Here is a 25169-nt window from a genome sequence, read left to right as displayed (position 1 = left end):
CTATGCGTATGTGACCCATCGCATGTACGTGTTTTAATGACACCCTCGCATACTCTGGCGAAAATGTGCTGCGCTTCTTTTTCGGGACACGGTACGGTGTCATTTTTAGCAAAGAGGACACTGATGTGTGTCCCCACAATTCACCACCCCTTTTTCCCGCCCGGCGGCAGCCAGTCAAATGAGCACTCCAGATTGAGCAAAAAACGGTAAAGTTTTCCTTTTATGACCGTATGTCGCATCTGTAAGCATCAAGAAAACTCCAAAGTGTGCAGTGTGCTACACATTGTTGCGAATATATTGGGCTGACTGGTCGCCGGCGGAATGATGGTGGTTATGCGAGCAGATTCGGTAGAATTGAGAAAGGATCGCGCACCACTTCTCATTCCTACAAATGCCAGACCCTTGTTTCTTGTTGCTGCTTATGCTCCTGACGCTTCGCTCGCTCGCACCGTCGTCAACTGTCGCTCCGAAGTCAGCTTGATTGGCGCGGAGTTTTTGTGCCGGACGATGGACGGAAAAAGGGCGCTCCCACAAAAAAAAAGCATTTGAAGGCTGTAGTCAAAAGGGCACGGGATTTATTTGTTTTATTTCTAGCGCATTTCGTTGGGGTCTATGCAGGTTTTGATGGATTCCGAGAAGGATTTCCGTGGAAATTGGTTGATTCTTTATTTTTTTATACAAACTTTGATCTCAGTAATCGTGAGAGAAATTATTTGACGACAATATTGAATCTACTGCATATCGGTATTATTAGAAACAGAATTCAACCCTTTAACTATCCAAAATTGCCGGGTACAAATCCATCTGGTGGAAGCATATCATGCTGGCCAAAATCGGAAACCATCTTGTTATGCGCCCTCCGCTGCTACAGGATTGAAACGAACCGTTATCAGTAGTGGCACGAAAGCACAGAAAGATAACAAACTTCATGAACCCATCCGGGTTTCTCGCGTGAAAGGGACGGTGAAGCGAAACGTATATGACATTTTCTAATTACAGTATGTTTGGTCTTCCGTTCGTCCGTCCGTCCGCTCACTATCTCCAGCTTCCTACACATGACGGTTTGACATTATTTCTACCAAAAATGGCACTCTTTGGGATGCGAGTGTTTATTTCTTGGCATTGTCCCGAATGCAGCCAAATAGCTAGCCTTGCCCCGTTTATACGCGTCCTCAGAGCAGGGAAACGCGACAGCGTTCACGGGGGACGGTAGTTAAGTCTAAATTATTCAAATGTTTGAGAAACATTTATGCCACGTTTCAGATACAACAGCACCATATTTTTGGGGCTAGAATCACACTGAGCGAATCACATGTTAACGTAGCTCAGATATACTGGATATGTGAGGTTCCCTCAACTAGTGATTTCCGCAGTTGCGGTTCCGGAAACAGCAAGTTATGCCTCCGTTTCACTATCTTCGATAAAAGTTCAAATAAATCGACTTCTTTGTGGGTCATAAATTGCCTGTCACTTGCCGTATTCCAGCATTGACTTTATGCAAATCAGCTGCCGGAGTCAGGGGCACCTCATGGGGGACGGGGGATTATTTCACGCGCTTTGAAACCAGCAAAAGATACACTTTCCTCCGGTGAAAAGGGAAAAACTTCTTAGGCGACGTGATTATGCAGAGCACTTGTAGCACTTTTCCACTCATTTTTATACGTCCGTGGATGTCATATTTTTCTTACATCACCCCCAGGGGAGAAGCACGGGTGCCGTCACTCGTACCACCAGCATGCAAAGTTACGATCCACTTTTGGAGCGATACTGGACTGTAATGAGCCTGGAATACCTGATTCGCTGTTTCCCCTACAACGGCTCATTTGCAGCGTGACTGTTAGAACGACGACGCTCACTGTTTCATCGGGCCGGCCGCCGTTTATCCCCGAGGGCGATGAGCGTGGGAACAAGGATTCTCAAACGACGACAATCTCAGGCAAAGAGGGACAATAAAAATTAACCATATCAAGCGTTGTAACGCGATTACGCAAATTATCTTCATTGCAGAAAGAAGGAAAGTTCAACTCTCACCAGCAATGGCGTAGACAACCCTCCGCTAGTCGAGTTCGCCAGCTATGGGTTGAATGTTGGTACACGTAGTCATGAAATAAATACATTAGTTGAATGGCAGAATCTTGACGAGCTAAAGCTGATGAGATCGAGAGCACGTTTCTAGTTTGATGTACGGGGATGGATCGAGTGAGAAAAAGCAGATTACAGATGATTTAATCCGCATTTCGTTTTCGATACTTTGACGTAGGACTACGTCTTTCATTTCTATACCGGGAAGTTTCGAAAGCGAAAACGTTACGCCGGAGACCGAGATTTTGAGCGTTAATAGCTCCTAAACAACTGAACGAAATGCTATGATAATCACTTCATTTGAAAGATAAAATGTCTACGTGTTATATACTTGTTACTTTTTGATCCAAAAGCTTGTTTCAATAGCCTTAAAATTGCTTTCAAAGCAGGCTATTGATATCACCAATCGGTATATAAGCGAGCACCGCTCGGAAATCCACTCTCATTCTGTGTATGTCATTCGTTTCGACAACACGTGATTTTTTACCACTCTCGCTTATAGCTTAAGACAGGTAGTTTTGAATTTTCGGTATGCTTTTTTTTCCATTCTTTTTTTTTACCTGCATTGGAGGTGGAAACGTCGTCACACGCTTTGGCGTGCTTGGTGGATATCGCCAAGAAAAGGAATATGGGGCGTCAGCGTTCCAGTACTTCAGCCACAGACAGCCCTTTGAAAAAGGTCCGGGCTCATTCCGCTGCCCCAGTTCACATCTAGGATGGACTTAGTAAAACTCGAGTCTAAGCTTTCCCAGTAACATCTCAGGCCACGATTCAAGCTGTGTAGCGTGGGCATCGAAATCGTATGCTCCAGCCTAAAGGAGTATCAACAAGTCGGGGCCTACCTGAAAACAAAAGGCGTGCAGTTTTACACCCACGATATGCAAGCGGCGAAACCTCTGAAGGTGGTTTTACGTGGACTACCGCCTGTCAGCCTGGAGGAAGTTAAAACTGAGCTGTCCAATCTTGGTTTGAAACCGGAGAACGTCTTCGCGATGACTCGTCGCCCAAACAACAACACGTGGAACCAGCAGCCTCACGAGCATGACGTCATTGAGGGAGTCTCTGTGGTCGAACGATCGGAAAGCTTTATTTCAAAGGGGTCAGGTGTCTCTGCTGATGAGCTGGTTGGTCTTATTAGAGGATCAAAGAACATGAAGGCCCCCGGTTTTGACAACCCTTTTAACATTGAGCTCAAGCATTTGAGCCACGGCTCCTTTGCTTTTGTAGTAAAAATTTTAAATAGATGCTGGGAGCTTAGCTACTTCCCTTCAGTGTGGAAGTTAGCAAAAGTCATCCCAGTCCTGAAACCAGAAAAAGATCCTTCTGTCTCCAAGAGTTATCGACCCATCAGTTTACTCTATGCCCTCTCCAAGCTTTTCGAGAAGTGTATTCAAACAGGAATTCTTTCTTTCGCAGGTGAACATGGTGTCTTTCCTGAGGAACAGTTTGGGTTCCGTAAGGGAAGATCCACCATACATCAACTCACTAGAGTTGTTAACATCATTCAGCGGAACAGGTCGGTATCCAAGACGACAGCAATGGCGCTCTTGGACATTGAAAAGGCCTTCGACAACGTATGGCATGATGGTCTGGTGTTCAAGCTACATCAATACAATTTTCCGATGTATTTGATAAAGATAATTAAAAATTATCTCTCTGATAGATCATTCCGGGTGTCCCTGTATAATGTGTGTTCAGAGCAATTCAACATAAATGCAGGTGTGCCCCAAGCAAGCATCCTTGGGCCCATTTTATATAACGGGTGTTAAATACAAAACGAGAATTTTTTCAATCACATATAAAAAAATTTTTTTTTCATCGATTTCAGTATTTTTTATTAATAACATAATGTATTTTCTTCAAAAAAATGTCAGTGAATTGGTTGATTGCCAGACCGCTCGGCTTAAACCAAGGCTTTGAAATGCCCCGGTCGGAAATGGCGATGTACAACATAACCTTATTTCAAACTTGTGCTTGAACTTGTATTTCACTTCAGGCGGTGTGGATGACTTGTCGCTGGAGTAGTAATTATTATTTCCTGGAATATGCGTCTTGGACAGCGGAAAATAGCTTTCGTCGTCCAGAACGAAAGACGTCCCGCGGTATTTTTTGGTCATCCACCGACACTGTGATTTAACCGTCTCAATCTGCTCCTCCGTGTACTCCGGCTACCTCGTCTTCTTCCTGCAGACGATTCCTTCCATCTTGAGAGTCCGATGGATCAATACGTGTTAGCAGCCATATTCCCGACCGGCAGGCTGGTTGCGTCCTTGTTGTCAAACAGCTTCTTGAACGATGTCTTCCTCTGCTTCGTCATTATCGTCACCGGACGACCACTTCCGACCTTCCGCTCTACGTTCAGGGAACCCAGGATACGATATACCGTACTGACAGGTACATTTCTTCCTTAAAATGTGCCACCGTGAACTTTTTTCCTTGCTGGAAATGCGTTTCGTAGAACAGTACAATGCGTTCGCGAAGCACGTGCTGTTTCGACGCCATCTTTGCTTTGACTAAATTCAAACTAGCAAAACTAAACACGCCTACTGTTTCTAGGCGTTTCAAAGAGCAATTTTCTTGGAGAAAGAGAATTTTACGCTCTTTATTTAAGTTACTGAAAGCTATTGAAAAAATTCTCATTTTTTATTTAACACCCGTTAACATATACACTGCAGACATTCCACCGTTTCCCGGTAATGGAACACTGTCTCAATTCGCTGATGACACCGCGATTATATTTAAGGGTCGTATAATCAGCGCTCTGACTCGCAAACTACAGGGCGGTCTGGATGCTCTAACAGAATATTACACAAATTGGAAAATTGTAATCAATGCGGCGAAGACCCAGACTATCCTTTTCCCGCATTCATGATCTCCTAAACTTGTTCCCGCTGACAACGTGAGAATTCGGTTCGGAGACTCCCTTATTGAATGGTCCAAAAAAGCCACATATTTAGGACTCATATTAGACAATCATCTAATTTTCACATCTCACGTTGATAAAACCGTCAACAAATGTAACATTTTACTTCGGTTCTTGTATCCTTTAATTTGCAGGAACTCGAAACTTTATTTAAAGAATCAGATGGCTGTCTATAAACAGATATTCCATCCTGCCATTGAATATGCGGTTTCTGTTTGGGAGGGCTGTGCCTGGACACACAGGCTGAAACTCCAACGTTCAAAACAAGATTCTACAAATCATACTGAATTTGCCACCCTTGACGAGAACAAAACCTCCGTTGTGAAAGAGCCTATCTGGATACCCTAGAAGTAAAGTTTGACAACGTCATACAAAAATTTGGAGAGAGGTGCTCCTCTTCCGTGCATGAAATTGTACGGAATTTGTATATAGTAGTTTAAGGTCTCAGGTTAAGCATGTAGTTTTATTATAACAATTAATAAAAAATACAAATGTTTATAATTGAAAAAAAAATTAAATATGGTAAAAACAAACAGAATACCTAGCATTCTATTATGCAAATTAAGATGAAAAGATGTGAAGCGTTAGCTGGCCAATTAAATGTAAAGAACTTTGTATTAATCAAAAACGTATAAGAATTAAAAATGAATTTATGCAAAAAAAAATGAAATACACTCAGTTATAATTAAACAGCGATTGGAGCATGTTGTCGCTGGTATGGTGAAGCTAACTTTGTTCATCATGAAAGCGCTAACGAACGGTGTCACCAAGAGTCTGTTTGTGCACTTTAGGGAATTCATCAGAAGGAGAGTGATAGCACTGAAAAGGCGACCAAGGAAGTACCAGCATCGAAAAACGGTTCCACTTGAGGCATCGGAACAGCCGCCACACACCCACATACATGCGCGGAATTCATTTGGTTGCTGTCCAGCACCGAGAAGATTCCGGAAAGATGTAATCGTTGCTAAAAAATAATCTGCCAGTTCCCCTTGGAATTGAAAAATACATTCAAGCGAAAGAGTTTATTTGAAGATTATTCTTCCCCATCAGTAGAAAATTTTCGTATCCAACATTGGATGCACACGATCCAACAGTTAAGTGAGGAACGTGATGAAATTCTCGGTGTAGCTGACGGATTTGGAGACATTTGTGCTGCTAAGGTGACAGTAATGAATACCGAAGTACTGCTATTGTCGGTATACATTCCACCATGTGCCAGCACTAATAATATAAAGTGGTTTATGACGCGCGATCTTTTTTGTTATGCTAAGCAGGTTATGCCAATGGTTGTCGCTGGTGACTTCAACATTGACGTTTCCAAGCCAGAAAATATGGAGTTTCTCGACTTCATGGAGAACTATTAAAATTTGAGGCTAGCAAATAATCGAAACGAGGCTACCACGCTTGGTAGTTTTTGCATCGTTCTGATGTTTGCTCATCAAAGAAAAATATCCTTGCGATTCCCGAGATCAGAAAAACATCAAAAAACCTTGGCCAGAAGAAAACAACTACTCAGAATGTACCGACAAGTAAGAAACTAGAACACACACAACAGACAATCCAGACACATACACACACACATGTTTTACATAGATCTTGACTTCATTTATACCAATTGTTTCTTTTTAGATCCGCACATGAGCTCACCAATCAAAACATCCGGCAATCACTCATTTCAGGTCCACATAACACCACCGGTTCTTTTCAGAACCACTTCACAACTTTGAAAGAGTTCAATTGAAGTTTTTTAAATATATATGATAATTTCGTATATATACTCATCCGCTCCCAGATTTACAAGAACTTTCATCAATCATCCATTCATTGAGAATTGATTCAGATGCAACTATAAACAAATGATTACTAAATGAACGATAGTCCTACGTCGCCCTTGTGGTTATACCACAGATACCACAGATCCTGTTTTTGACGTGGGATTACGTCTTTCGGCAGCATACAAAAACAACAAACTGAAAAACGAAAATTGATCGCAACGTTAAAAATGTCCAATTTCATATAGCATATGTCTAGCAGATAGATAGCAGATATGACTGAGCATATTGCTCAGGATTGATGAGATTTTTGCCTCAATCGATTTTGGCACTCCATAATTTTTTTTTTAAATAATAACAATGTTTTGATGGGATAAAATAACATATGTCATGAAATCGAACAATTGAATAATCTCTGATTCTGATTGGTCGAGCTTGAAGATACAAGCCTCTTGAACACACAATTATTGCTCAGTCATTTTCTGGTAGATTAAAGAAAGTTTTTCATTAATCATTTTGGACGCTTCATAACAATTAGTGCATTGAAAATGAATATTTAACATTTTTTTATTGCGAGTAAGGTGAGTGATACGATTAATTCTTGCAAATAAAATTTAAAATTTTAACATTGATAGTGGTTGGTTCATGAAATTTCATATCAATGACCGATCATACATTATGAAACATTTAGCACAAGTGTAAGTGTGGAATTGTATATGGTAGCGGTGATCCGTTTGGTTTGAAGTGATAAAGAAAATGGGTTGAATAAACATTCAGAAAGTGAAAATTATGAAAGAAAATTACCTTTTCCATTTCGAATATGTTTTCTCTATAATAAAGTAACATGTTTTTTTCCTGATGAGGTATCTTTTTACGATGTAATTCTTCAAACATATCCAGAATCAGCATGCAACAGATAGCATCCTGTGACTTTTTCACACGGAATTTGCTACACAATACATTTTTTGGAATAAAGGGTGTGTCACATCAAATTGCATCACGGAAAAAACGCTGTAGAAATTTAATTTTTAGGAATTATATCTTCAGCTTTCGCTTATAATCAGATAAGAGTGTATAGATCACGTTGGCCATGCTTCACTGTCAATTTTTCGTAAATTTGGAAAAATGTCGTCGAACGAAAAAAAAACGTCGTGAATTAATCCTGTGCACTCATTTCGAGAATCCGGAGTTGTCACATCGGGACATCGGTAAGATGCTGGGAATCGTCCAATCCACGGTCAGCAGAGTACTAAAACGATACTTCGAGAACCTAACCATCGACCGGAAGGTGAAGAACGGCAAAAATGGATGCTCCGTCAGTGAAAAAGATCACAAGCGCGTAGTTAAGCAGTTTAGACGTGATCCGAGAAGTTCGGTCCGGGATGTCTCCAATAAGCTGAATTTGTCAAGTTCATTCGTCCAGCGGACCAAGCAGCGGGAGGGCCTGCGTACATACAAGGTTCAGAAGGCTCCTAACCGCAACGAAAGGCAAAACATGGTGGGGGAGACGCGAGCCCGGAAGCTGTACACCGAAATGCTGACGAAGCCGCATTGCCTGGTAATGGACGACCTACGTCAAAGCGGACTTTCGTCAGCTGCCGGGCCTGTTGTTCTTCTCCGCAGAGGACAAATTCAGCGTTCCGAAGGAGATTCGCAAGCAGAAACTATCCAAGTTTGCCAAAAAGTACACGGTGTGGCAAGCTATCTGCTCTTGCGGAAAGCGGAGCGCCCCCTTCGTGATGACCGGCACGGTAAACGGGCAGGTTTACCTTAAGGAGTGCCTACAGAAGCGCGTACTACCACTATTGAAGCAGCACGAGGGCCCGACCATCTTCTGGCCGGATCTCGCTTCGTGCCACTATTCAAAGGACGTGTTGGAGTGGTACGAAGCCAACGGGGTCACCTTCGTGCCAAAGGAAATGAACCCGCTCAACGCGCCGGAGCTTCGCCCAATAGAGAAATATTGGGCGATTATGAAGCAGGCCCTCCGGAACAACCCAAAAGTTGTCAAATCGGAGGCGGACTTCAAGAGAAAATGGATTTCTGTTCAAAAAAAACTACAACCTGACGTTGTACAGAACCTTATGGACGGGGTAAAGAGGAAGGTGCGAGCATACGGGCTTGGGCTCGAAGTATGAATAAAAAGAAAATTCCAAAAGTTGTTTAATAGTTTTTATTTTACTGTCTAAAATTTTCAAAAGGATCGGTCTACTGGGCGAATTTCTACAGCGTTTTTTCCGTGATGCAATTTGATGTGACACACCCTTTATGTAAAAATCGAAGGCGGGCCAAAACACGTGCAATCGAAGCAGCTTTCAAAAATTAACTGAGAAACATGAGTATCAACAAAACGCCATAAAAAAATCGAAAATTGAATATAAATCAGCCACAGAAATTCGAAAGTCGTGATACTTTTTGAACAGACCTCGTATATGTCTTCACAAAAATAGATTTCTTTAAAGTTGGCAGTTTTGGCTGTGATACAAGTCTATTTAAACATTATTACACGTGAAATATGTCATCCTCAAAAAAAACTGAAACGTGTGCTCGCTGTTTATGGTCTACCACGATTTATTTACAGCCGTTTAGATAAGTTCCAGAAAGTTGAACGTAATATTTCATATCAAATATCCGATAAAAATAAACACCACCTAAACTTTCGCAATAACAGAAACAATTCATTTAATTGATCTGTTCATTTTTTGTTCGGTGCCACTAAATAGGTAAACAAAACACTCGACCGGCAAACCAAGCCAGTCAACATCCATTCGTTCTTCCACGCTAAAAATTTCGCCATTCCAGCGCGCAACAAAGGACACGAGGGCAAATAAAAACCACTCCGAATCGAACGAAAGCTCAGCGCTCCTGTACCTAGCTGGCGAGGATGAAATATAGCTTCATTTCGCGGGCTTCCCTAACCCTGGGTCGAAGCTAAACGGTGGCTGAGACAGGCGCGGTGAAGGGATTCACTTTAACCCATTTCCGCTTGATTAATTAATATTTTCAACGCAGCCCCATTCCTGCTCACGTTACCTTTCTGGGTTTACCGCCACAACAAACGGGAAACGGGCTGATGCTGACGTAATGCCATTTAGACACAGCACAAATCATAGCGCACGTGTGTAAAACCGCTCAAGAGTCATTTTTACCTATCGTTCGATTGAAAAGGAGAGAAGAATTCGATTCGAAATTTAATTAAAATATCACATTACATAGCTGTTTAGCTGCAGTCGATGTTGAATCGGGTGATTGCGGAATGAAATGCATGATTTTGTTTATTCGCAGATTTACTTGTGCATTACTGCGAGAATAATTCAGGAAATATTATTGTTTCTTGGTATAGTTATATCCAAAATCTGTAAATCTAGTGTGAGTGCAATTTCTATACTTTTGAAGTGTTTCGGGGTAATCTCACAAAACTAAGATGTTTACATAGTTTTGAATAACCAACTCGACCATGTCCCTCTTTCTTGTTCACCAACAGTGAGGAAGAAAAAAGACAATCATCAGCTGCCTTTCTGCTCTGATTAAAATATTTGTATAAAACCGACGGAAAAGTACTTCCCTTCCCTTCGTAAAGTTTAAATCAACAGATGAAAACGGCAAAATTCTGTTTCGAGCATGAAGCGGGTGAAGTCGACAAAATTCTGGTTCGAGGAAGAAGCAGAGTTGCACACAAATTGGGCAATGTAGAGTTGGCTTCATGCCAATCTATAACGCACTCATATATAAATTTCTGGCCTTTGTTTCTCTGGATAGGTTTTATCTTGGTTCATATTTTTCAGTTGTTTTTTATGGAGCCAAATGAGTACTATATCATTTCGAGGATAGATTAAGTTATCTTTTGTCGCTCTGTATTATGAATAAATTTCAATGTAAAAAAAAATATTTTGTAGGATTTTTGTATTCAATTTAGCTCTACCTATTCATTGAAAATTATGATCGTACCAATTGAAATTGGTTGAAATACGTTTTTTTGTTCCTGAGCTTTATTTGGCTCACCCGATTTTTCAAAATTGCACAAATAAAATTGCAATTATCTAGTTAAGCCAACGAAGCACGCGAGGAACTAAGAATATAGTGTTGATAAATAGATGGAAAGTGTCTGAGTTTCAACAATATCACAAGTGCCCAAAAAGGGATCTCTTTGAGCTCCCACAAGGCTTTCATCGGATTCTCTTCAAACTTTCTGAAAATAAAAGACTACTAAGGGGCTGTCCACATACCACGTGGACAACTTTAGGGGGGTAGGGGTCACGAAATGTCCACGCTTGTCCACGGTGAGGAGAGAGGGGGTATAGATAATTTACACGTGGACACATTTTTTAAAAATACATCTGGTGCAGCTAGAAAATTGCTACGGCGTATGGGTTCCATATTATTTGACCGAAATAAACTCAATGAATCTCATCTTTATCTGCGACTCGTTCTATATACGTTAAAAACGCCCTTTTTGTAAAAAAAAATCGTGATGGGCGATGAAAAGTCTTATAATTTATAACAATTTTGAATGGAAAATTGTTAGGATAATCGACATAAACCAAACTCCAAAATTGGTTGCCAGATTGTCGAGGAGACATGAGGTTTGACGTTCCTGTTATGAGCTTCTTACAAACAATCAGTCGTTAATTTCCAATAAATACAGCTCGACAACAATGTGGTCGAAACTATCAAATACACTTACTGTAGCATTTGTGAACATTCGACAAGCGTAAGCTTTAAAAAAGTGATATCAGGAGTTGAGTCAATTTGCGATTTTTCTGATCTTGGGATGCTGGTAAAACGGGAGCTTCGCACAAACGAGCAATTAACTGCAGACCGTTTCATAAATTCATAACGAAATGACCGAACAATTTCGAGATGCTGAATGTGCACAGAAGCTAACTGTAGACAACATAAATGGAATTCGGAAGAAACTGAAGGGTGATACAAATAACCTACCGTGTAATATTGAAGAAATAAAAGAATAGTGAATAGATCGGTATTATGACATTGTTCACAAATTGGATAACGCTAGAAAATATGGATTTTGGACCTCCCTCCTCATTAACGTATCGCACGCTATACCCTATACATAACCTGAGACAGCTATACCCCTGAGACATAACAAGTAACACAATCTCGCCCCTTGATTATTTCACGATGATGTTATTCGAATCTAGAATCTCATTTTATTCGGAGATCAACAACAAATATCGTAACGTAATCCTACGTCAACTATGTGGTCATGGTTTGGATACAACTCTACAACTTTCTTGGTTCTCAAAAAAAAACAAATAAGAAAAAAAATTCGATGTTTTCTCCAAAAAAAAGATAAGAATGTCCACGTGGACAAAGAGAGGAGGGGTATAAGAAATGTCCACGCTTGTCCACGGAGGGGGAGGAGGGTATCTAGAATCGTACTTTTTCTGTCCACGTGGTATGTGGACAACCCCTAATAAGTGATGAATTGCTTTATTCATTTTACCCAATTTCCTCCCCTTTCTGAATGCCAAGCTTTTCCCTCCACTCAAACCATCCAATTTTAGCCACGCAGTCATGCTTACCACTACACCACCGGCATCGGCAACTCAGTTCATTTCTGTGCAAATATTTCTATAATCTCATCGCCCAATACACAACCGTTGATTGTTCAATGAAGCTGGTTATGATTACCCGATAAAAGGAGAAAAAAAACTAGAAGTAGGATATTTCTGTGATATAACCGCAAGGTGGACATAGGACTACCGTTTTCCTGGCGCAATCTGTTGATTTGTAATCACAATGTAGCGTTCGCATCGCCGTTTTTCACGTAAACAAAAACAAGATAAAACACTCAACAAATTCAATCAACTAGTGAATCTTCTATTTCATTTTAATAATATGCAGATGACAGCTAGTTTAAAAATTGGAACTGAAAAAGACATGAACCGACATCGGAGAGCAGCCGTCGTCGTACTACCCGAAATAATATGTGAGACACTGGCTACCGTAGATGGTGAATTTGACTTTAGAACTAGAACCGCGAATAGGATTTTTTGTATGCTGATGCGACAAAGAGACCGCGAATGTTTCCTGACTTCGATGCATCTAGTGAATAAAATCGCAACGGCGCTTCATTGAGAGAATGACGTGCTCAAGTTACACTTCTTATGGATTTGTCAGCAGCAGAAATATAAATAAGAACACTTCTAGTAAGGCTTCGTATCACCTACGTGACACACTCACCGGTTATGTAAAAGATAATTAAATCTAAACTATGAATAAAGAATTAAAAAATCGATAACATGGCGTTTTTATTTCATTCCTTAACAATTGTGATCATTTTAGGACTCACTGAGGTCAACAGTCAGATGAAGCAGATGAAGAACGGTTTGGCAGCCAGAACACAAGTTGTTTCGTTGGTTTTTTTTTCTACACGAGAAGTCATCGTTCAGTGTCCTTGCTGGCAGTTCTACTATATTAAAAAAAAAATATTTAAAACATTGAGTATCATTATAGCTTTATCTTTTATTTACCTTCATTTGCTGATAAGTGTTTACAAAATCTTTAATGCTTCAGAATACTGCCATGATGAAGCTGCAGTCGGCGCCAATCTTATACTTGGAGCTTGTGAAAGCACATTTCTTACGCGAATATCTGTCACGTAAAGGCTCTTCCACTTTCGTTTCAACACTTCCACTACCAGATAAAAGCATACAAACAAATCAAATAAGATGTCCTAATATTTGAAAAATGTTCAACTGTCAAAGCACAACTGTTGCAACGCGACGCATAACTCGGCAATCTGGTCCCACCTTTAGACATTTTATGTTTCGAATAAAATAATTATCATTCATGATTCATTGAGCCGTTAAAGAATTTTTGAACGCTCGAAAGAGGAATCGATTCCACCTCGGAAATACCAAGCATAAATCATAAGCGGGACTGGGTGCGAGAAGCATTGTGTTTAGGCGAGCGACACCATTTCGCTGTCAATTTGGAATTACAACTAAAGGGATTTCTTATCTTATACTTATGACAGACATACAGCTGTACTACCGTTGTACTTCGAAAATTGTATGTCTGTCACCATGTACAGCGCTAAAACCATGCAAGCAACTCGGTACAATCGCTGTACCTGTACCGACCTGTTTTACCGCTGTACATGGCTACAGTTGTACTGTGCGCAGCGCCATAGATGGTTAGTGGTGGGTAGCATGAACAAAACGAATCAAAACATTTGGTATACATTCTTTTCATTAACTTTCTCTTGAGTTAATAACTCAGAGTGGAAACATATTTGTTGTGTTCGATAGTTTAGACGCTAAATAAAAACCTTTTTCATTGAAATATTGGTGAAAATACAATGCAATAAATTCAAACTTCTATTTGTCAGTCTGACATGCGGTACAATGTACAACCAAAGTATGTGTGTCATGCTATCGTGGTACCTGTACAACGCTGTACACGTACAGCGCTAGTACAGTTGTATGTCTGTCCATGGTATTATCTTCTTTGTTTTTAAGAGGCTTTAAACTTTGCAGTTCATTCGCCTCTACTAAGGGATTTCCGAACGGCACCAGCTTATAAGCCACCGTACAGTCCGGTGACAGAAGAAATGAGATTGAGAGAGAAAAGCACATAACAACTAAATGGGTTTCGGAGCGGACGCCAGTTTACATACAGATTTGTGTGATTTCAGAAGCATGTTTTAAAAGCAATCTTAAAGCTATTGCAACATTTTTTCGAATCAATAAGTAGCAAGCATATGACTCTTGAATATTTTATCTTTTGTTTGAATGATTATTATACCATTTCGTTGATCCGGAACAGAATTATTAATGCTTGAAGAGGGAATGAATTCCTCCTCGGAATTACCCAGCACAAATAATACCCTTTCCAGCAATTGGAAACGACGATCTATTGCGGCATCCGTAAACAAATAATGTTATAACGCAGCTTTTATCAATGTGATTTCATTGATATGGTGAAATATCCACCACACCATATCAAACATTTCGCATTCTTCACTATCAAATCCATAGTTAATGGCACTCATCTGTATCGAATTATCATCAATAGTTCGATTTTCACTAAATGTTTCGTTCAGTCCGGTAGCAAAAAAGAAATTGAATTGAGAGAGAAGAGCACAATGCATAGGCGTGTGAACGTGACCATCCTCATCTCACATCGCAATAACAGCCAAATGGATCTCCGAGAGGGCACCAGTTTGTATACAAATTTGTTTGATTTCTATAGCCTGTTTCAAAGCAATTTTTAAGCTATTGAAACATTTTTCGAGTCAATATGTAGCACGCATATAGCTCTTGGTCATTTTGTCTTTGGAATGAAGTAATTATCCTATTATCATACCACTCCGGCTTATCTTTGGTTTCCCATGAACGGGATCCAATTAAACCGAAATTAAACCGCAATATTGAAAACCGCAAGCACGTATAAAATAAAGATACTCGGGATGATATGGAAATAACAAATGAATTACCTTCGATAATTCCTTGTTCCAACTTTCTAATGTGGGCAGAAGCAACTGTCAAAGCAACGCGAATTCATATTTTTTCGCAGCAAAAGCTTGGGAAGTTCTATCTTTGTTCGCTCTTTGTAGCATGGTACACAAATTCAGATATGCCGGCCCCTTGATTCTGCAAAGCTTTGGATCTGTTTCTTTTGGGCAACTTTCCACAAGAAGCATTTGTAGGGTTCCACTGAGTGCTCAGACGTCGATAGAACTGGGATGACAAAAATCATTCCATTCTAGCGACGCGGCACTCAGTATTTTCTTCTTTGTTTTGGAACATGTCTTTTGTGGAAACGTTGAGCTGCATCCTCACCCAAAGGGGGAGTGAAAGAGCTGTTCCTGTTTTTGGTTTGAAACTCTGCAAAAGAGCAGGTGCTTTGTGCCCAAATATGGGTTGGACGGAAGGTCCGGCAAGATCAGGCACTTGGGATTAAAGGTGGATGGCCTTAATGATTGAGGCAATTGTTGCCCACGATAATCGACTTTAGAAATGTTATGTACTTGCGCACTTTTGTGGCAATTACATAACTGAGACAAAATTGATCTCGCGCCTGGTTGATCTGAGGATTTAGAAATTGTAATCGGTCACTTTGTCCTGGATCGTGGAAGAGGCTGGACTGGCGGACTTTGCCAAGAGCCTCGGTGTGTTAGCTTAGGTTAGTGAGTCGCGGTTATTCCGAGCAAGCCAGTTTTAGGGTTCTTTTTTCTGGAAATTTCAATTTATTTTTTCCTAGATTTAAAAGTAGTGGCTCAAAAGGTAGAAAGAGTAGGAGTGTTATCGTGCGAAGCGTGGTAAAATCCCAGGTAATCTGTGCTTGTTATATCCATGGGTGCCATGTGTGCTGACATTCCACGTGGGTGGAAACATATATTTTCCGTTTGACAGTTGCGATTCCGACACACCGTTAAACAGCTAGAGCCGTTCCAGACCCCACGGTGCAGCGAGAAGGTACCAGCAAACCACGAGCTGAAGAGCGCGAAGCGCTGGCAGGAAGCAGCAAAAGCGACGACGACCGACGAAAGTGGAGGAGTTCCGCTGATCCGTGCAGCAGCAACATCCACGTCAAGCGGGAAGAAACCCCGCTAATCTCTGCAACGGCACCATCGACAAGCGGGAGGAGGCCCCGCTGATCTAAGCGGCATAAGCAACATCCAAAGTTGTATTGGACAGCGAACTCAAAAAGGTCGTGAGTAACAAACGAAACTTTACTAATTCCATGCGCATGTCGAAATTATTGCGGGTACGGTCGTGAAAACCTATGAGTAGCGATCGTAGCCGAGCGAGTCAGTCGTCCGGTCTGCCAGGTTGAGGGTAGCCGGTTCGAATCTCAATTATGAAATATATGATCATATAGAGAAAAATATGAGATTTTCCACGTACGTGTTGATTTGATTGAAGTAAGATACCCAAAATCCCTAGGTCCCAGCGGATGCATTTACTCCGCTGGTTGTGATTAAAAATATTGAATGAATAGCACACACGCATATATATATACCCCACCCACCCATCATATCAACCTATAGGAATGAAAGTGAGAAGATGAAGATGGAGCACCGGACAAAGCACGATTGATAAGTGGTGGAAGTACCTGGAAAATTTAATGATGATGAATGAAGATTTTTCTTAGTGAAGTTTAGATAGTTTTGAAGAGCCGAATAAGGAAGGGATAGCGTAGTGGAGTTTTTGGTTAGAGATTCAAAGATTAAAGGAAAATGAAAGAAGAAAGAAAAATGTAAATGGTTTTTTATGAAACAAATATTGAATATTTATGTTGAACATATAGAGACCATATTATGTTTTTTTTTTAAGTTAGAAGTCTCCTTTAATTTTTTTTTTGTCGGTTTCGGGGACAATAGAGTTCTAAAACTGGTTTTGTGATGAGATCCCAATTGCTTTCCCCGTTGGTTATTCTTTGTTGATTTTTGGTTGGTTCTGGTTTCCCAAGCGTGAAGGGAAAACGTGGAGTGTTTGAGTTACTGCCTGTGATGATAACGCAGGCAGATTGAGATCTACTTTATCAGTCTGAGGTCGATTGTTGCGAGCAACAATTACCACAGCAATCAGTTCGTTTCCCAACGTGCCTGGGACGGTCGAACTTGAAACTTCTCTTGTTTGGGGGTTCAAAGAAAAAACCTGCCCTTTGGCAGAGTCTCAGCTGGGCACCGAAACAGTGGTGAACGGTCTCCTTCGGGAGTGGCGCTTAAGCCGTTCACTAGCAACTCCCCCATTCATTCATACCCGACCGTCTCGGGTTACATCTTTCGCAAGTGATCCCGCGCTTCGTTCTGATTGGTTGGCGAGAAAGTTCGCAAAAATTCTAGTAAATGTGTCTTCATTGCGAAGGGTTTGGCATTTGATTTTGTGAAGACATTATGAAATATGTGAAGATATTTCAGTATGATAGCGTACGTGGGTTTTTGAGAGATATATTCTAACTATCGGCCAAAAATACCGTCGAAAGAAGTAGGACGTTTGTCACAATGTCACTCGTTTACTTTTGTTTTTAGTAATCAACGGAGACTTTTGTCTCAGGGTCATCGACTTGCCTTTTCACACGTTTTCAAGCAGTAAATTTACTAGCATATAGAATGAATTCAACAACAAAGCGACTTTTACTTCAAATTCTGGAGAACTTCAAGCGGTCTAGATACATATTGTCTCTAGAGGATACCAGTTCATTTGCGCTCGAGAGTTCAAATGAATGTGAGATTGTATTTTTATTATTTTGGGCCCACACTATAAAATAGATTAACCAAGATCTTTCAAACGATCACTCCACAAATCGAAGGTTTTCTGGTTTCATACCGTTTCAATAATTAGTTTTATGGATATGGTTTGAGTTAGATCCAAAACTTCAAAACTGAAATAAACAAATTGAGTTGTCACAGTTCCGTTTTGTGAAAGGTGCTATATTCAAGCAATCAACGGTCAAGGCAATTATCATTTCTAAACTCATAAAATTTAGTTCGCAGTTGCGCAATATATTCTTTGTTCACATTTATTGAAATAAATTTTAAAACCACAATGTAAGTTTAATTAAATAGGCTATATAATAATACCAATTAGAATGAACATCGGATAAACTAACACTGTTCAAAAATAAGTTATGCATTTTAGTTTCCTTCGATGATTGTGAAGACATTTTTTCGTTCCATGTGAAGACATTTTGTTCGTATCAACCTAGAACATCAATTTCAACAGCAGCGTTTTGTTGTTGGCAGCTTTAAACTGAAATATTTTTTATTACTTTCTTTTTCTTTTCAGGTTCATCTTTTTACTTACATTTATAGTTTTTCACCTAACCCTTTCTTTTCTTTATTTTCAGGTCATCTATGGCGCTCGCGATTCCAGTACAGCTATAAAGTTTCTGATTTTGAATAAATGTTTCAAATAAACGAACCCTTTTTTTTACCTTACACGTCTACACTTCTACGACTACTATTCCTTCGTAGCTCTTAAATTCTGCGTCTCTCCACAAATCTGTTCCAATTTAATTTTTCACTCTAAACTTTCCAATTCACTTAGCAATAGTAATCTAATAAATATTCAGCAATTACAATTTATTTATGTTTAGGTGCTGTACACATACAACGTGGACAACTTGATGGGGGATAGGTGGTAAGACAATGTCCACGCTTGTCCACGGCGAGGAAGGAGTTGGTATAGATCGTGTCCACGTGGACAGGAAATTTTTTTTTTCAAATACAACAAGAATTTCAATACCCTTCGTATTTATCAAAAAACGGATTGAGCCGCCTGAGAGTGCTGAACAGCGTAAGTTTTGAATTAAAGTCAGTTTCGGTCGGTCTCATAGAAAAGTTCAATAATTCTTTCGTAGATAAGTTTTGACCATAAGCGTGGAAGATTTTCTTCATCAAATATGATCACCTGAAATATTCCGAATCAGCTATCTAACAATTTGTATATAACAATATTTCAAATAGGTATAATATATTTATAAGAAAGTTTTTTCAGCATTTTAAACATTTCTACATGTTTTTGAGAAATCAATTAACTTTCTATTAACTTAATTGATTCCTCAAAAACTTGTTTCAATCGGGCAACGTATTTCAAACCAAAAATGTACAAATATAAAAAAAATTGTAAGGGGTTGTATCTAGGACACGACCGTATTTTCGACGTAGAACACCACAATTATATTACGCAATCCACTTGATTACCGCTTCGAATATTGTTTTAGGATATCCCCGACTTGCATGTTTTGACAAAACGGATTCCCCCAGGCACATTAATTTAGAAGTCCGTGTTAGGGAAACACAGCTCGGTGGGAACAAAAATACCCCCGGACTGCATGTATATTTGCAAAACGGATTTCCACAGGTACATCGATTTTGAAGTCTGTGTTGGGGAAAACGTAAATCGGGCCAATCAAAACTTGGCAATTAGGGCGTTTAGATAACGCTTGACATATCATTGTCATCTCTTGAAAAACAAAATTTCATTAATTGTGATAGACAAGTAGAAATATTTCCTATCAATTGATGCACATATCTTTCCGATCTGTTAAGAAATGTTCGAGTTATAAGCATTCGTAATACGGGTAGGGTGAGCACACAAGTCGGCAGGTCAAATGTATGGGAAAAAGGGAATTCTTCCAGTTTTCATGAATTTAAACCGTTTAGAGATTAGCGAATTGTAATGTATAGAATATCAAACAAATCTTAGAGAATTTCCGATTCGATTGGTTTTCAAATCATGATAATTTATTCACAGTGAAAATAGTTACTAACGTTAACTTTATTTCATAAAAACGTGACCTGTTTTCTGATTTGGCACCCTTCCTGAAAGACGTAGTTCTACGTCAAAAATGGGTAGGATCGGGCAGCGGCTGATTAATTTGGCGTTGAGTTATTCTTTAGTAAACTGTTCGAATTTTATAACTGATGTTTTGATAAGGATTTAAGCGGAGAAAAACTAAAGAGCAATACAAATAGCTTTTCGTGCAAGATTAATAAAAAATCAATGAGTCATGAGTTTTCTGATGTATACCCCGATTCTGCATTCCGCCGGATTTGCATTCCATTCCAATCCATTATTTCGTTCGAGTTATAATTTTGCATTCCCTATTTTTTGCCCAACGGAACGGAATACAGAATGGAATTTCATCAAGTCGATCAAAATATTGCGAATCGTTCGAAATACTGAATCAGGGCAGTAGTTTTCTCCGCGAGCATTTTGAAATCCATCTAGACACTCAATGAAGAATGGTCAATAAGCAGTTGAAAAATTAAAAACTAAATTACATTGAAAATATTTCTAATACGCTATAAGTACCTTATGAAAATTCCCGGAACCATTGCGGAAACCCTGTAACCCTGTTATAAAATAATACATTCGTCAAAGCAACAAGTGGACCTTGTATAGAATATTTTCAAGTTTGCAGTGGGCAGATTTGACCATTGATTTGCAGTGCGTTCATTATTTCATGAAATATTCTTGATTCAAAATTCGAGAGAGAATACCTCTGTAGAAAATAGTTCTACTAAAATTTTCTATGAATCAAATGGAAGCGAAATAACCAGGTTGATTGGATTATTGGGAATGTATTTTTAAAATTTATAAAAACTTTGAAAGTAAACCAAAAACGTTTTATCTTTTCTTGCAATGTCTTTTGTCTACAACTCATATACACATTAGACTAAAATATAGACGTACGATATCCGTGAACCAGAAATTTGTAGTTTGAAAATGCTGTATTTTTTGTCTTCATGTTATCATTTATATCGAAACAACAGGCGTTTCGAAATCGCTTAGAAATTTCGACTCTTCACTCCTCAATCCTTTGTCAAATGAAGATATTAGTGCATGCTCTCTACTCCATCTTTTCTTTCCTTGAAATTATTTTTGTTTTTGTGCGCTTCATTAACTCGAAAAGTTCGCTATATTATGACATAATATAAAATCCACTTCAAGGATGTGGATGCCAACTGATGCCAACCCCTCAAGAAGTTTTGAGATTTTCAGATGGAATAAGCACATTTCTGAAGTAAAGCTGTGAACGTAAATCAACTTTCTAGTACTTAATACTTATTGTATGTTGTAGCAACACATTTATTTGCAAGTGTTGAAAAAATCGTGAACTAAAAGTGTACCTGATAACGATTTTAAATCCATTATTTTTTATTTGATTGGCATTGCTCAACATCAATCTTTGGAATTGTGTGATGTAGATTCGGATGCGGACTGTTCAACTGTATATTGCGCGTTTCCGTGTTGTCATACTAGAAAGATAATTTACAGATTCATAGAAAATTCAAAGAAAAGCAAAGTATTACGAGTATTTCAAAATTAAACTCATATGAAACATATAGTTTGTTCTGCTACTCATTTCGCTGCCATGAAACCTCCAAGTGCCACAGAAAAGCGTGGCAGGGTACAGCTAGTAAAATTTGAAACAAACTTAAATGAAATTAAAATTTAATGTTTGCGCAATTCAGTTATTTTCTCAATTATTCTAATAAAATAAGGAAAAATGTCCACGTGGACAACAGAGGGAGGGATATGAAAATGTCCACGCTTGTCTACGGAGGGGGAGGGGGGAGTATAAAATCGTGCTTTTTCTGTCCACGTGGTATTTGGACGGCCCCTTATACGGAGGTAGGCACACATTTACTGAAATCACCTGGCATCCCTGCCTCCAATGAATAACAACATCCTGAATACGTCTCTGGTTGAATGAAAACTGTCATCCGCAGCGGAGGGACTTTCAATTCTGTAGAATATCCGCGCAATTCAAACAGATCGAATACAAATATAAACACTCAGATTAATTTCTCGTAGAAAAAAAACACACCCAGTTTAACAATAGTTGGAATACATTTGTGCAGATCTGCTTCCGCGATGGCGCAGAAGACAAAGAATACTGTAGCTGCCGCCGCCGTGACGGTTGAGCAAGAGGAATGCGATTTCGGACCGTTGTTGATTGGAAAACTAGAGGTTCTTCGATTGGTTTCATGATTTAACACGACCCAGCAAATTCAACTTCTCAATTCCAGGGCAATGGCATTACGAGCGGAGACATCAAGAAACTTGCGGAAGCAGGTTACCACACAGTGGAATCGATTGCATTTGCCCCCAAGAAACATTTAATAGCAATCAAAGGAATTTCCGAAGCCAAAGCAGATAAAATACTGCTGGAGGCAACAAAGATGGTTCCGATGGGTTTCACCACTGCAACTGAGTATCACCAGAAACGATTGGAAATTATTCAGTTGACGACGGGCTCGAAGGAACTGGACAAGCTGCTTGGCGGGGGAATAGAGACTGGAAGTATCACTGAGCTGTTTGGAGAGTTCCGGACGGGTTCGTTTTCTGTAAGGCTGTTTATTCGATTGATATGTCATTCTCAATAGTTTGTAGGTAAAACACAAATATGCCACACTTTGGCCGTCACTTGTCAGCTTCCGATCAGTCAGAATGGAGGCGAAGGCAAATGTTTGTACATTGATACGGAAGGGACGTTCCGGCCAGAACGGCTGCTAGGAGTTGCTGAACGCTTTAATTTGGCCGGAGCAGATGTACTGGATAATGTGGCATACGCGAGAGCGTATAATTCCGATCACCAGATGCAGCTGTTGTTACAAGCCGCTGCTATGATGGCCGAATCTCGATACGCGCTGCTCATAGTGGACAGTGCAACGGCTCTCTTTCGAACAGATTACTCCGGTCGAGGGGAACTCAATGCGCGGCAGGTCAATCTGGGTAAATACTTGAGAATGCTTCTACGGTTGGCGGATGAGTTTGGTGTGGCGGTGGTCATCACGAATCAGGTAGTAGCACAAGTGGACGCTTCGGCGATGTTCAACCCGGATCCGAAGAAACCAATCGGAGGACACATTATGGCACATGCCTCTACGACGCGGTTATACCTGCGGAAGGGTCGGGGTGAGACGAGAATCTGTAAAATTTATGATTCGCCCTGTCTGCCGGAGAGCGAGGCCATGTATGCGATCAATGCGGACGGAATAGGAGATGTTAAGGAATGAGCACTGCTTGAAAACTAGCCTAAACTATTCTTCCAGTTATACTCCTTAACGGAGCTTTGTACAGTACATTTTTTGCAAACCTCAACGGAAGACGACGGTCAGAAATCTCATCCGGTCGTTTCCGGAAACTCAGATTAGGGTTTGTATAACGAAACTGTGCTTGCCTACATGAAGCATTTGAACTTTCACTGATGAGAATCATGAGAAATAAGTTTTTTAATAAATGAATGTTTTCCAATTAAACATTTTTTATTTCATTTGAACATATTCCATAGACAATCTAAGATTCTATTTTATTTACCGTAACTCCACCTAACTCTGCTGATCACTCAAAGTGTTAAATTTTTGTTCCTGTTAGCATCCACGTTAAGACGCAACGAATTCTTTCTTCTCCCCGATTCAACGAAAAAAAAATGCGAATCCGGAAATCAGTAAGTTTCAAGTGTTTTGTACCTGAATGTGATTTTTTTAACTTATTAAAATAAATAAACTTTCAGAAAAAGATGATTTATAACGCTCAGAATTAGGCTCTTAATGTTTTGTTTATGTTCATTACTTTGCGCAGGATGAAACAAGGATGACTCTGGGAAAGAAAAATATTTCAAAATGCCGAGCAACGAAATAATAAGGAATCCCGGTAGGTACCCGTGCACAACTGAAATTGAATGGTAACGTGGAACGGCATGAAAAGTAGAAGGAAAAGGAAGAAAGCATCATCCAGTCGGTAATCGTGGAATCCACAGCTGGGCTTCCATATGATACGAAACTTTTGAAGACGTCCGTGGCATATTTCCTGCAAACCATTAGAAGGGAGAACTCATTTAGTGGCGGTTTCTCAAGATACAAGGGCTGAGCTTTGGTTGGTTTGAAGGAATTTCTCGATGTAGCTACTTACTATGAACACGTTTTTAAAATTTAAATTATGAATGAAAAAACAGGAAGTGGGTTATATCTATGGTATAACTGCAATGGTGACGTAGGGCTATCGTTGATTCAGTGATCATTTGTTTGAAGTTGAATCTGAATCTATTCTGAATGAATGACCAAATGAATATTTGAGGCACTTCGAAAACGAGAGCTCTTTCGCTTGCATGTTATTTTCAATGCCAAGAGGAACTGTCAGATTATTTTGCAGCAGCGATATCTTTCCGGATTCTTCTCGAAGTCCATCACCAGTGGTTAATGCTAACTCGATAACCACCTGTTAATTGCACATGATTGAAAAACCACAAAATCAATTGTATTTGGTCGCAGTATTATATGGATAGAAAACGTTAAAATAAACTCTTTCGCTTGAATGTAATTTTCAATTCCCAAGGGATCTGGCAGATTATTTTTCAGCAACGATAATATCTTTCCGGAATCTTCTCGATGCTGGATGGTAACCAAACAAAAATAGTTCCGCGCGTGTATGTGTGTGTGGTGGCTGCTCCGATGTCTCAATCGGAACCGTTTTTTGGTGCTGATACTCTCTTGGTCACCTTCTCTTCTTCTCCTGTCTCCTGCCTCCTGGCTTTTCTGCCCTCCCTCACAGTTCCAAACAAACTGCATGTCTTTCAGGTCAAGTCAGGCTAGGTAATGAATCCCTCGATCCCTTGATTCCTCGCCGAAAAAGAATAATTTTCAGAAGCTTTCCTGTTAATTGCGATCAATTGAAAAATCACAAAACCAAATGTATTTGGTTGCATTGTTATATGGATAGAAAACATTAGAATAAACTCTTTCTCATCAATGTATTTTTAAATTCCCAGGGGAACTGACAGAGTATTTTTCAGCAACGATTAGTTCTTTCCTGATTTTCCTCGATACTCGAAGCCCACCAGTGGTTAATGCTAACTCAATAACCACCTGTTAATAGCACTTAATTGAAAAATATTTGGTCGCAGTG

The 25169-nt window shown here is 39.8% G+C and overlaps 1 protein-coding gene across 1 annotated transcript; it reads left to right on the top strand.

Moving 5' to 3' along the window:
- Window positions 1-21979: 21979 nt before the first annotated feature.
- LOC129777093 (DNA repair protein RAD51 homolog 1) lies at window positions 21980-23490 on the top strand. The gene is made up of 3 exons (XM_055783164.1): window positions 21980-22232; window positions 22292-22598; window positions 22656-23490. Exons 1-3 carry the CDS (start codon window positions 22137-22139, stop codon window positions 23279-23281), a joined length of 1029 nt encoding a protein of 342 aa, XP_055639139.1. The 5' UTR covers window positions 21980-22136; the 3' UTR covers window positions 23282-23490.
- The last annotated feature ends 1679 nt before the right edge of the window (window positions 23491-25169 follow it).

The sequence above is a fragment of the Toxorhynchites rutilus genome, chromosome 1 (genome assembly GCF_029784135.1).
Source record: "Toxorhynchites rutilus septentrionalis strain SRP chromosome 1, ASM2978413v1, whole genome shotgun sequence".
Lineage (NCBI taxonomy): Eukaryota > Metazoa > Arthropoda > Insecta > Diptera > Culicidae > Toxorhynchites > Toxorhynchites rutilus.
This window is presented reverse-complemented; position numbering and strand designations above follow the sequence as displayed.